At 40.3% G+C, this 13,480-nt stretch overlaps 1 protein-coding gene across 4 annotated transcripts; it reads right to left on the bottom strand.

Annotated features, from left to right (window-relative positions):
• Nucleotides 1-1,503: 1,503 nt before the first annotated feature.
• On the bottom strand, nt 1,504-9,354 carry tpm4b (tropomyosin 4b). Of its 4 annotated transcripts, none has more exons than XM_086270636.1 (9): nt 9,018-9,350; nt 7,265-7,390; nt 4,002-4,135; nt 3,144-3,261; nt 2,997-3,067; nt 2,819-2,894; nt 2,534-2,596; nt 2,375-2,444; nt 1,504-1,861 (listed from the first exon to the last, which is right to left on the bottom strand). In XM_086270636.1, the coding sequence occupies exons 1-9, from the start codon at nt 9,129-9,131 to the stop codon at nt 1,779-1,781; spliced, it is 855 nt and encodes a 284-aa protein (XP_086126762.1). In that variant the 5' UTR covers nt 9,132-9,350; the 3' UTR covers nt 1,504-1,778. The 4 variants fall into 4 exon arrangements, with proteins under 4 accessions (XP_086126762.1, XP_086126764.1, XP_086126763.1 ...); XM_086270637.1 differs by lacking the exon at nt 1,504-1,861 and adding an exon at nt 2,002-2,210 and having other exon boundaries at nt 9,018-9,354; XM_086270638.1 differs by lacking the exons at nt 7,265-7,390; nt 9,018-9,350 and adding an exon at nt 5,212-5,482.
• Between the last annotated feature and the right edge of the window lie 4,126 nt (nt 9,355-13,480).

Raw genomic sequence — 13,480 nt, forward strand, 5'->3', positions numbered from 1 at the left:
AATTAAAAAAGCAACTTCCATTTGAATTACAATTCAACAAAAGAAAAAAAATGCAAATTACCACAGCCTAAAAAAGGGTCAATTAGGACTTCTAATGAGGTTGGAAAGTAGAGTAAACGTGAAAAAGGAAACTGTAAAGATGAAAGGCAAAACAACTAAATTATTACAAAACAACAATAATTATTTTACCTGGTTTATCTTTTTTTAATAGCTGTTTAAAGTAAAAGTTGCATTTAAAAGCGAGTTGAGTGAACAGTCATATTCATCTGTTTCTGTGTGAACATGTTTATTTAGACGGTATAGGCGTATAGCATAAGCCAGGAATTGTGGTTTAGTTTAGTAACCAGGAGAGAGAAAAAGTGTTTTTGTGCATCCATGTCTTAAGGAGCCTTATTTTTATATTAATAACATTAATGCATAGTGGTGTTAAATATTATATTGTACATTAAGAAGGTCTAATTGTATTCAATGACATATAATTTTTTTGATAGGTGTAGTAAAAAGAATTATAGATCCATTTATAAAGATATATATACATGTAACGAGGGACTGTGTATTAGATAGGTATATTTATTTATAACATATATGTATACATTAGACTATATGATTAAAACAGATAAGTGATGAGCTATAGTGGTAGGGATTAATAAGTATTTGCTTCCTCCTACTCCTTTTTTGAATGGGAAGTGGTCAATTCAAAAAATTGACCACTCTTTTGAATGAATATAATAGTTTTATTTGAGTTCATTTTCATTTGTTTTAATGTGTCTTAACACTTGATGTGTTTGAAATAAGGATTTGATTGATTGATAGTGAACACTAATCTCGTTGTTGTGAAGGTTTTTTTTTTCTTTTTTTAAATCTAACTGAATTGTAGGACTTTTCTTTTTTGTGTTAATGCATTTTGAAGCGTCTCGAAAACCGTTGTTTCCAAAACTTTCCATCAGATCACACAGCCTTCTTTACTGCCTGGCCTCTGTCATGGTCTGTTAACAAGACTCACACGATTTTGCAACACTTTGTGCTGAAGCCAATAAGTCTTGATGCAGAGTTGGATCGTGTTTCTAATAGTGAGTAATTGTTGCACAATGTGGAGGTTTAATGTTGAGGATGTAGTCTTTAACTTTTCATTTATTGCTCAGTAATTATCTTTACTGTACAGCATAAAGCAACTGGAACTGTTTATTTTAAAGCTCACAGTCACAAGAAGCTCGATAAGAAGTTTGAGGACGCACTTATACTCTGATAACATCTTTAGTATTAACCTCATGCGGTTGTGCCATTTCTTGATTATAGCACTCAGTGGCACTACTGTTGTGAAAGAAGAGATTCAGTATCTGCAAAAGAAAAAAAAAAGAAAAAGAAAAAAAGCTGCTGTCCTAGCACAGAGAGGACAGTGTGCATGCCAGCACATGTAAACTGAAGGGTGAGCTCTTTTCCCAGGAACGGTTTATAGATGTGTTGAAACTGGCTCGCAGACATGACAAAACATCAGCAGCAGCATTAACACCGTCGTCATCATCAGTTTTATTTGTGCACAGAGTTTGGTCTACAACACAATTCCTAGCACCAATACTGAAATCATGTGGACCCAAAACCATTTTTTTAAAAAGGAAAAGGAACAAAAAGGACCATAAATACATAAAAGGGCTACATGTGTTTTACAAATTAAGAGTGAAATTGCAAAAAAAAATGGATGGCATGTAGAAAATATCTTTTACAAAGTTGTTGTTTGTTTTTTTTGTTTTTTTAACTTATTTGATGTTCTTCTTGGCATTTTACAAGCTATTGAGCTCCTGCAGTGTTTGGTCCAGGACTTGGTGCATGCCTATGTTTTCTTCTTTTGCGTGTGATAGGTTCTCTGTAATGAAAAGCAGCAGGAAATATATAATATAACTGTTTGTCAGGTAACTGTAAAATTGTTAGCCTCATAGTGAGAAAAATGCAGAAACAGCTGCAAAGTGATGAAGAGCAGATTGCAGTGAATGACAGAAGGCAGTGTAAAAGATAAAAAGGTCTTTATTAAGCTTCAGTTTAATGCAAAAAGAAGGAGAAGGGAACTCTGAATGCAAAGGAATAAAAGAGACAAAGTGCTTCTAAAGATGCAAAGTCGGCAGAGTGCAGGGTTTACAAGGTGTTCATATCATTGAGGGCATTATCCAGCTCCTCGCTGATAGCCTTGAATTTCAGCTTCTGAGTGTACAGTTCATCTGCAGGTCAAAAGGCAGAGTAAGCAGGACACAGGAGGTTGAGAGGAAAAAGTGTGCAGGCCATGAAGGGGAAATTGGAAAAAGAGAGAAATCAGAGCAGAAAGTTAAAGATTTATTACAAGAAGGAGTGTAGGGTAGAATATGAGGGCTGAAAGAAAGCATACCTTCTAAGTCATCTATGGTCTTTTCCAGCTTAGCCACTGTCCTTTCTGCGAATTCTGCACGGGTTTCCGCCTTTTTCAAACAGTAAACACATTGAAATATATATGCAAAGCTTACCTCAGAAAACACAGGTTCAGCTTAAGCAGAGGGAATGAATTTACCTCTTTAAGTCTGTCATTCAGGACTTTAATCTCCTCCTCGTATTTGTCTTCTTTCTCAGAGTACTATGCAGACAAAGAAAAGCAAACAACTTTGTTTGTGCCATTTTAGGATGACCAGGGTACTTCCCCTGTTTTTTAGGTGATGGTAGTCGAGATGAGGATGCAAATAGTGAATGTGAGCACGAAAAAAAGGCACTTAATGTGCTGCCGATCCTGTTGAGTGGCTGTATTGGGTGACAGTGATGAGTGTGGATGTGTGAAGGTGTTTTATGATAGTGAGCTTACCTTCTCAGACTGAGCCTCTAGAGACTTGAGGTTGTTGGTAACATTCTTAAGCTCTTCTTCCAGGTCACCGCACTTGCTGAAAGAAAGAAAAGATGTTTTTTTTTTCCAATAACTTGCTTAGAATATATTTAAAATTCACATATTGTGGTGAGAATAACTGCACTGAATTTCTCCTTACAGTTCTGCAATTTCTGCCCTCTCTTCTGCCCTCTCCAGCTCACCCTCGAGGATGACCAGTTTACGAGCGACCTGGAACGAAATCACAGTTGAACATCAGCTGAAGCGACATCTCACAAAAAAATAAATACAATCCGTCCGTTCATACCTCCTCGTATTTGCGGTCGGCTTCCTCGGCAATGTGTTTGGCTTCTTTGAGCTGCATCTCCTGGATCTCCATCTTCTCCTCGTCTTTCATGGCTCTGTTCTCAATCACCTTCATGCCTCTAAAGATGGAAACGATGCCGAACATTTAGTCCAACAAGACCATAAAGACACTCGACATTGCAGAGGTTATCTGGGAGACTCACTAAAAGCTGACTTAACTCAGTAACCACCAACTTTGCATTTCCAACAGTTATTTTTTACCTGTCAAATTTCACTGACAGGCAATGGCATCTATTCACTGCACTAATGGGATTCTCTATCTTTGTATCACACTGTGACTTGTATGGCTCTGTATACAGTTCTGTTATCAAGCCTTCCTGCTTCAGTTCCGATGGGCCATGGGCCATTTAATGGCCATTTACCTTACTGTTCTGTTTAAGCCTCTAGTTTTTGTGCTATTGCTGTTTTTGATTTTTCCTTGAAAACTTCAAACTTTACAAAGTTTTACAAAGTATTGCTTTCATTTATTTTACTCTTTTTTTTTTTTTTTTAAGTCAAGCAAACTTTATTTCCACTCTGAGGGAATGAACAACACATTCCAATAGGCTTCCCTCACTACTTCCAGCCAATGAAAATGAGCAAGTGAGGGTGATTTCAGCCAGTTCACTTGTGTGCTTGCTCAGTTTTTTTTGTGCCACATGAAATAGGCTGAAGCCTATCTGCATGGTAACAGCAAACGCTCGTGATAGTTAACTTCAAGACGGTGGGCTGTGTAGAACTTTCACTTAACATTAAAACACACAGTGACTCACAGCAGTAACAAATACATCTGAATCTACAGATCTATGCTGATTTTCACCTTTCGCTCTCATCTGCGGCCTTCTCGGCCTCCTCCAGCTTCTGCAGGGCTGTGCCCAGTCTCTCCTGAGCACGGTCCAACTCCTCCTCCACCAGCTGGATCCTGCGGTTCAGCGATGCTACTTCGCCCTCAGCCTGTAGCCACAGATTGAGAGAGATAGGGAGGTCGCAGGTCAGAGGCCAGGAAGGAAACATGAATGCAGCCAAAACAGGAAGGTTACCACTTACGCTCAATGCTGAAAACTGCTTATCCATTCATCTATTTTGAAGCTACACTATAATCCCCCCCCCCTTTCATTCATGGCTTTAAGAAGATGTCAAGATCAGGTCCTTGCGTTTCATTTGCTTTTTCAGCCTTAGTGACTTTGATGAGTTGTGGACTTTGCAGCCTGGCTACCTGCTTTACTAATATGTTGACACAGGATAACGCAGTGACAGCTTTTTTTTTTTTAAATAAACATGCTGGCATCTGATATTTTACAGCTGTCTTCACTTTTGTAGTGTAAACCAAAGCATGTTTGGGGGACACCAGCTTTCTTCTCCTCAGCCCGTTTCCCACAGCACTGATAGCGCAGATAACCATGCCTGCTCTCTCCTTCCTGTGCAGAGGCTCAAGAGGAACAGGAAGGAGGATTCCGGGCACCTTTTCAGATGGACGGTGTGTCAGCTGTTATTCAATCAAAAAGCTCAAAGGGCGAAGGGAGGGAGAAAAAAAAAAGAATAAGTTTTGAATGATTGACAAGAAGTGTAACTGTAAGATTGTACCCTTTAAAAACCTTCAATTTAACATTTTCTTTACCGTCAAACAACCACACTGACAGTTAATGTAACATCGGGGACTCTTGCAGCATTTCTTGGTGCTTTGGTAGATATATGGGGCGGGCTGGAGTTAGATAACACAGCCGAACAAAAGTCTGCAGAGGAATGTCGACACAGCGATGTTTCAACTTGTCTCTGTAACGACTGTATAGAAAATAACTACAGATTTATTTATTTTTTACTGTAATCTGTATACAGAGGTTCCGGTTTTTATTTCGCGCGTTAGGTGCGTTATTATTACCGCTACTTTGCAAGTCCAGCTCTCAGGAGTGCGTAAACGCTTCAGTCCCAGATTACAGTGAAGATGCTCAACCGGTTTGCTGGAATTACAGATCAAGACAAAAATTAAAAGAAGTTCACTTCAAGTTGGACTAAATGCAAACTGATCTCACTTTTTCGCGCAGTTCCCGTTCAGTTTCCAGCTCCTTTTGTACTGCCAGTGCGCGATCTTCAGCCTCATCAACTTGCTGCTGGAGGGCTTGGATTTTCTTCTTCACGGCTTCCATAATTCCGACTGTTTGGTTTCTTTAAACGGGGATTCGTCTGAACCGGCAATCGAGACACTTAAGTTATGAATTCGCCTCAAAGTTGCAGGCTCTGTGGAAATCTTTTCTCGGGCAGGAAATCAGGGAGGTGCGGTGCTGGGACGGCGGAAAAAAAGGGCTGGGAGTTTTCAGGAAATTTATGACGAGATCCTCCAATCATGTGAAGAAGCCTGTCTCAGATGACATCACAGGATTTAGGAGGGGAATGTGGGACGTTTTTTTTTCCTCCACAAAGGAGGTGTGTAAAGTCACTTTTTTGTGGGGCCAGGGTTTTCTATTGTGGACTTATATGGCAAAGTGAAGGTGTTGCAACTGCACGGACTGAAGGCAGAGGAAGTGCACTGTGTTATTTGTCTGCTGTTAGATAAAGCGTGAATCACGTCTAAGGGATCATCGTGTGATTGGATTTGGTTGTCTGAGAGAGAAAAGGAAGGAAAGTAAATGTCAGTGGGGGATGGTGAAGGAGAGAGGAGCAGGTTGTAAACTGTATCAAAGGACCGGAATCAAAAGTCCAAAGATTTACTTCTAGTGGAGGAGGAGGAGGGTCAAGGGTGGGGTGGGGCCGTAATAATCCTTTTCACTAGGGGTTGTTGACCTGCAGTGGCGTGGAATGTAAATTGATTTGGTTGCAGACATGACCTGCAGCCATCGGGTGGCGACACATTTCTTCATCGCCCCCATTTGCCTCCTACTCTTCCTCCCCCTCACGTTTTCGTTCTTTTACTACATTTATATGTATGAAAGAAGCTAAAAAGTATTTGTGGCCACCTGATAAACCATCAGAGGAATAAAATCCTGTTATCACCTCTAACCTTTGAGATCGTCTCACTTACTTCAGCTCAGATTTTTACCTGCTTTGTGAAGTTGAAACACTTTCCAAATCCTCCTGAAAACTTCACAGACTTGAAGGGAAGAGAATGTCCACAAGCCACCCTCAAAACCACTCTTTTCATTCCCAGTGTCAGATCAATATTATTATATTGGTCACGATTCACTCCCAAAAGCAAACTAAGTCAAGTCTGTGTCCGGATTTATTTTGTTTGTGATAAGGCATAATCCCGAGTTAGATTCCCATCATTTTCCTGGAAAGGATATGTTTAAGCAATAAATACATGACATAAATGTAGATGGTCTCCAAAGGTCGGCAGTCATTCAGCATTGCACACTGCCTAGGTATGTTACTGTAAAGGCTAGACTGAGGAGAGAATAACGTCTCAGCCCCAAAAAAGGCCAAAGCATTGATTTCATTAGAAACTGCAGTACGGGGTTCTCTGTTTGCTTAGGCTGCATTCCTGAAATTCTTTGGTCGGTAACAGGCTGGCCAAGTTGTGTCTGTGCTTGACAAATAGCTCAGCTACAGACCTCAGTGAACCACCAATAACTCTGTGATTATCTCCACGGTCTGGGTTAGAAGATGCATGATAATCAATTCAGGATTTCTGGGTTATTAGTTTACATTGGGGTGGATTTTTTTTTTAATTTAATCTCAAGGCAGTTCTTTAAAGTAACAACCTTTCATGTCTTCTTTTATTCCTATCCTATTTCAATATGTATTATTTTATGTATGACCGTCAGTGATTTAATCACTTCACGTTCATATTTTGCACTTTAGAAACAACCGAGCTGCACTAAACTATTGGGCGAGTCCAGACATTTCCTTTTTTGGGTTATGTAAGCATAAGAGGCAACTCTTCATCTGAGTCAAGCACTTTAGCCAATGATTTTGTTTAAACCAGCTTTGACAGAGAGGAATGTGTGTCCATGTTACTGGTCCCCTTTTCCCCTCTCATAGAGTGATATCTATTTCAGTCCATATGAAGTATTTGATACTGATATTTTAAAAGCTGTGGGGTTCCACTGTAATAATGCCTTTCCGATGGCGTCTTGGTGGTGAACTCACGTCTGTGGCCTTCTTCTCCGACAGTTCCAGTTTCTCCTGAGCATCCTTCAGGGCCTCGGAGTACTTGTCCAGTTCATCTTCTGTTCCCTTCAGTTTCTTCTGCAGAGCGAGCAGCTCATCCTCCAGCTGAGAAAAGGCAGATGTGAGAGAAAGTCAGGAATCAAATATAGATTTTTGTTCAGTTAAAGTGAGTATGAGGAAATTCTGGTATATGACAGAAAGCAGTAGTGGGCGATAGATCTTTTACAGATCACTTAAATGCTATTTTGGGATAATCCTGATGTATTTCAGAAAGATGAATTTCACTTGAAGATAAGGAGGTGAAAATACGTAGTGGGTGCATGATTTTGGACTACAGCTAGCTCCTCTCAACAAATACATGCGTGCTGTTATTTTAATCCGGGTTATTCTTTCCACTTAAAAAGCTCCAGAGTCAAACATTCACCATGAAGCCTGTAGATTATGTGAGGTAACTAGGAGGTTCCTTCTGAAAAGACACATAGCTGCAGAGTCTGGGTGGCCCAATCCTTTAATTGCCGCTGGAGTCTGTGCCTGATGTTGTGTGTAATAGATGTTAATTTTGCATGCAGTTTTGTGTATTTTCAGTGCCTTTCGTCAGCCTAACTGCACTCTGAAAGTCTACTCGTCATGCCAAGAATAGCAAAGAAAGCATCTCTTAGCACTATTTGAGCTGCAGCCATCCCAACAAACTAAAGAGCTCTGCATAATCTTCTAGGATTTCATGCTGACTGTTCTTTGCTCCTGAAGACATGCTGAGGGTCCATATGTGCAGTGCCAGTGACAACTGATGCTCCCTGTGCTCTCTGAGGGAGTTGTTATGGCATTAGCTACCAGAGAGTGGATATTTACACTTTCCACTTGCTCGATCCTTCATCCTGGCTTTGTCCGAGTTTCTCTAACTTGCTGCTCTCTAACATTCCTTTCATACCACGTTAATGAGGACACCATCTCCCACTGTGTGATAATTGCCTCTATTTAGAAACCTCAGATATCCTATTGCATCTCCAGATTCTATTTTGTTTGTATGAAATTAAAGTACACTGTCATTAAGTTTGGCTGGGACACATCATCCTGTCTGTGGCTTGAGCGCTGCGGCGCCAAATATGGGGGCACAGAAATTTATGAGGTTTTATATTATACAAACTTCACTTCTGATAAGGATGCTGCCAGAGTCAGACCGTGATATTCTATAGGTCTGTTTTAACCTGGCAGCTTTTCCTTTGATTCAGTTCGGATAATAAGCCTAGCTCTTGTCACAGCCATCTCTGTGGATATCCTCCACCGTCTCCTACTGCAGAACAAGGAGCTCAGTATCAACTGATCCCTGTGATTCAGCATTTAGTCCTGCTGAGAAATATATCAGCAATCTGTAAATTGTGCTTTGGTGTTCTTATTTAGTATTTTAGATTATGACTGAACTTTAGCAACAAAAATAAATCAAAAACTATTAAAAAAAAACTATTATAGGAAAAGTGAAAAAAACAACAACACAATAACGCAATGATGTTGTAATACAACTGGTATGAGTAACTTCACAGATACATTTAGATATATAATCCTGATATTGAAAATGTCCACATTTTTTGACAAAGAAGATTCCCCATATTTTGGAAAAAAGTAATTATTAAAATTAATTTATGCATGTGTGATGCATTTACTTCATTTGTTGTAAATATGCTGTGACATTTTAATATTCCTGTATTAAACATTAAACTCATGAGCCACGCGTCACCTGCTTGCTTTTATCTTCCGCCTCCTTCTTGTCGGTCTCGGCCTGTTCCGCCCTGTCGATGGCGTTCTCCTTGTCCAGCTTCAGCATCTGCATCTTCTTCTTGATGGCCTCCATGGTGACTGTTGGGTGTCAGCGTCTTGAGATCTTTAGAAAATGAAGTTTTGTAGTTCGTTACGGGGAAAAGCTGCTGCAGATGTTCAGAGGAAGACGCCTCACAGGAGCCCTCACAAGGTTGACAGGGAGCGCAACTGGCAGATGCAGAGAGGAGGGAGCTCGGAGCGAGCGAGCACAGGAGAGGAGGATGCAGACTGAGAGTCGGTGGAGCTGTATGTGATTTAAACTTGACAGGAGGTTTGGAGACAGCCCTAGTCCCCAGTGACAGCCCTTTCCCACCGGTTACCCCTTTCGCCACTCCCCACTTTGGCTCCTCTAGAACTTACTGTTGCCCCCACCCCATCCCTAATCTAAACTTCACCTCTCAAATGTTCTTTGGAGGGACAGCATGGTGTAGCCATTTCAGCATTGACCAGCCTATGTCCTTGTTTGGATTTTTATGCAGATAAAAAGCAGGAGAATGACCAAGAACTCACAAACTTCAAAAGGGAAATTGTTCACATTAATAATTTTTGCGGCTTCTCGCCTCTCTTTGGTCTATCTATATGCCTGTGTTCTTACTTAGGAATGTTCAAATTGATGTTAATACCAGAGTTGGTTAGAAAGGGACATAGTTTTCATTCTAGCGCTGAATGAAAAAGGGCTGTATGGAAAATGATCCAGCCAAAGAAAATTTGGGGGAAAGAGCTGTCTGCATGTGATCCACGTCAGGCAGCCACAGCATTGCAGTCAGGATACACAGACATAAACCACAGGTCCAGTGCAATTAAGATCCTCTTAATTACTATTGGTTTGACAGATCTGTACTTAGATCTGTTTTCTCCAATTTGTAAGGCGCACTAAATAAAAAAGTTGACTGGGAGATATAACTCAAGACGGATTCCAGGAATTTGGTGCACTTATGCACTTATGAGATCTTTAAAAGACATTTTTTGTTTTTGTTTTTACTAAATTGCACATTATTTGTAGATTGTTAAGTGAAAAATTAAAAACTCCCCAGGAAAGGCAAAGAAAAACAAAAGAAAACATGGATATGGCTTTAGTAACTGGGAGGCGCATATAAGCCTGTCTGCTTTCTTTCAGCCCTTCTGTGCCAGCTGCCCTGGCTAAAAATAAAGATTACACACAAACTCGAAGAACGGTGCGTCTTGCCGTGGCCATTTAAGTGACATCTCAAGATAAACTTGGACTAATGCATCTCTTGTTGTTCACGTTGCACTGGCGCAGCTGCAGCATGCATCATCTTGGTTGTTATTAGTCTTTATACAGACACTATTTTGGCCAAGCTCTGGTAAAGACAGCATTGTATAAACCTGAGAGTCTGTGTTTCAGGCCATCTGAGTCTGAGGAGAATTGCTGTCTGGGGAAAGCCGTGTGTTACCGGAATGTACATTATTCCAGGTATGCTGAAGGAACAGAGCTCCTTTGTGTGTTCAGTAATTTTGGGCCCACATGAACCAAAAAAAGGTGTGATCACAAAGCTGAAGTTAGAGCTGGTTAAGACTGGATAAAGAAATCTGTCAAACAAAAAACTGTCTGCTGTGTTTGTTTTTCTTTCTTTTAGTTTTGAGTTGGCCTTTTGGGCTTTTCCAGGGTAACGTTGAGGAAAGTTGATGGAATATGGTTGTAGGAATTTCAATCTTTTCTTTGCGTTCTGAGTAAGAGACCAGCAGGATTTGAGCACGCAGGAGCCTTTTTAGGCAGAGGTTTACAAACGTGGTGGCAGTTTGATAGCTTCAAGATCCTGGAGTTAACACAAGCTTACATCATTACATTCAGTGTTGGTAGTGACTGTGCACCTTATTTGGTGTGTCAGAATGCCAGTTGCACAAAGTGTTATGGTTACACAATTGCATTCACGTTTGCAATCAGGGAATTTGGAAGATCTTTCACTAAATGATATTCAGGACGCTGTTCACGCTTTCTTGTGATGAGAAAGCAGGTTTGGAGCAGAACCTGTGCAGGGGAACAGAAAGAGATAGGACAGGAGATATCAGAGAGAGAGAGAGAGAGAGAGAATCAGAAGTGGAGTGAGAGAAATCAGAACCCTCCCACAGGAAACCCAGCTAAACTCCTCTTCTCCTTGTATGGTAAAAACTCCCCCAAAAGCCACAGTATCGCCTTGGGAGTAGAGTCAAAGTCCTGCTAAGTATAAATCACAAAGCTATGGGAATGGTGGAACAGATTAAAGTTTACATGAGCAGTACCACAAAGGACACAAACTAGCACTCTTTTAGAAGTCTTAAATGGCTGATGTCATGGATTTGTCATAATGGTGGACTCATTTTACTTACAAAAGCAGTTGTGCTTTATGTACTCTGTTTGATGACACAATAAAGAACATATACTACTCAAAGGATTTACGGTGGGAATACCTGTACAATCAAATGTAACACCTGGGTGATGCATTGACTCAGAGTGAGACAAACCGATTTGTCAGCCAGAGTAAACATATCAGCTCTCTTGATCTATGAGGGTTCTGTACAAACATGTCTATAAACGAGACACAAACAGCACGTAGAAAGTATGGAAGTGGTTGAGGGAAGCAGCAGTCTGTTATATTTGGCTGTGTAACTCAGTCCAGTCCAGTTGTATCTGTGACTTCTGACAATGTGTAGACTCCATCGCTCCAGCCAAGGGATGAGAGATTTGTCACCGTGACAGGGTGCAGTGTTCGTACGCAAGCCCACAGCTGAAAGAGTCACTCCAAGACTCCGAGACTGGGTGCTAAAAATCAATTAAAAAAGAAGAACAAACACCAGCTGTTTGGAGTCGTGCACTGAAGCAGGATCCTGGATTTAGTTTAATTTAATAATAAACGTGTAATACTCCCTAATCACTGCAGTAGGTTTGTGCATTATAAACCGACACAGTAATAAGCATTATATTTTTAGATGATACGAAACAGCAGGACTTCTACTTGTGTTTCATGGGTGTTTTAACCTCTGATGATGTCAGTATTTGTTGCTGGGATGCCATTTCATCCTTTCACATCAGCTGTTGTAATTAGTACGATGATCATTTGCATTAGGATGACAGTCGGGCTGCTCAAACCCACAGCTGAGATTCTTTTCATACCAAAGGCAGAGGTGCAAAACCAGTAGAAAGTGGGACTGTGTACAGCTTTATTTTCACCCACAATGCATTTTTGTATTGTCCTCTCTTCAGCTACCTCTATTAGCTGGGAATGCAAATTTAGCCAAGTGTGTTTGTTTGGGTTAGCACACTTGAACAAGCTCTCAGGCTTCTGTTATCTTAATACTAAGCCTGTAATGCTTCCAATATCACTGCAGTAGCTTTGTGTAATTTGACACACTGACACATTAATAAGCATTATATTTTTTGTATATTAAACAGCAGGACTTCTCCTTGTGTTTCACCTCTGAGGAAGTCAGTTGGTGTGGTTTAAAGTGACCCTAAAGGCACCATATGCACAAAGCCATGGTTTATAAATAAAAGCTTTTCGTTGTGTCATGTATTGACTCCTATTTTGACATCATCAGATCTTTGAAATTAAGCAGAAATGCAAATCATTCACCTTCCAACACAAGTGCCTGAAATTAAACTGAAACCTCTTAGGCCTGGAGCCTATGCCGCTCCATTACAGGCCTGACACAGACAACTGCCAACTGTCACCTTCACAACTGCAGCTAATTTAAAATCACCAGCTAACTTCACATGCATGTCTTTGCAAATGTAGAATATGGAACCTCACAGATTTGAAGCTGTGAGATGACAGTGTTGACCAGTGCACCCCTAAAATCTAAACTATTCAAAGTAATCGACAAGTTAACTTACTAGTAATAAATATGAAAACATGTATTTTATTATATAACAAATGTTGAATTGTTTGATGCTGTCATATTTAATTAAGACCCACTGCTGCACTTTATTCTGTTGGACACTAAAACAGTTGAAAACGGTGCTATCTTGTGGTGATCATTATGTATCGTAAAACATGTGTGACACATCAATCCAGAAGATGGAGCTACAATACTAAAGCAAAGTTGGTGTCAGCATACAGGATAACACAAACCAGAAACTATGAGATTGCTAAGATGTTTATACTGGCATGTTTGCATGGAAATGTCTAATCAGCATTTAGCCATCTTTGCCAGTTTCAATCTTCCGGATCTTTTTGTTGTGTTCTCAGATTCTATCAAGAATCTCACAGCATGTCAGCAAAAGTGAGATAAGACATGAGCAGCAGTTTCTATCATGGATGTGAACATGACAACAATGACAGTAGGTGGCATGATCAGTGGCATGATTACACACCAGACTGGTTTACACTCCATCATGACTCCAGCTTATATGCAGGCTGTTTGGTTACCTCAAAGACTAATAAT

This window comes from Aulonocara sp. 'chitande type north' Nkhata Bay, linkage group LG18 (genome assembly GCF_057382095.1).
Source record: "Aulonocara sp. 'chitande type north' Nkhata Bay isolate Kocher_YH1m ecotype deep benthic linkage group LG18, A_spYH_male_GT1.1, whole genome shotgun sequence".
Taxonomy (NCBI): Eukaryota; Metazoa; Chordata; class Actinopteri; order Cichliformes; family Cichlidae; genus Aulonocara; species Aulonocara sp. 'chitande type north' Nkhata Bay.

Bases quoted from the DNA above. Each gene is read 5' to 3' on its own strand.
- tpm4b (XM_086270636.1), bottom strand. From the start codon at position 9,131: ATGGAGGCCATCAAGAAGAAGATGCAGATGCTGAAGCTGGACAAGGAG. The intron at 4,136-7,264 runs GTGAGTTCACCA...CTGTGGCTACAG, and splicing joins CGGAGAAGAAGGCCACAGAC to GCTGAGGGCGAAGTAGCATC. The intron at 2,445-2,533 runs GTAAATTCATTC...TGTTTGAAAAAG, and splicing joins TGAATGACAGACTTAAAGAG to GCGGAAACCCGTGCAGAATT.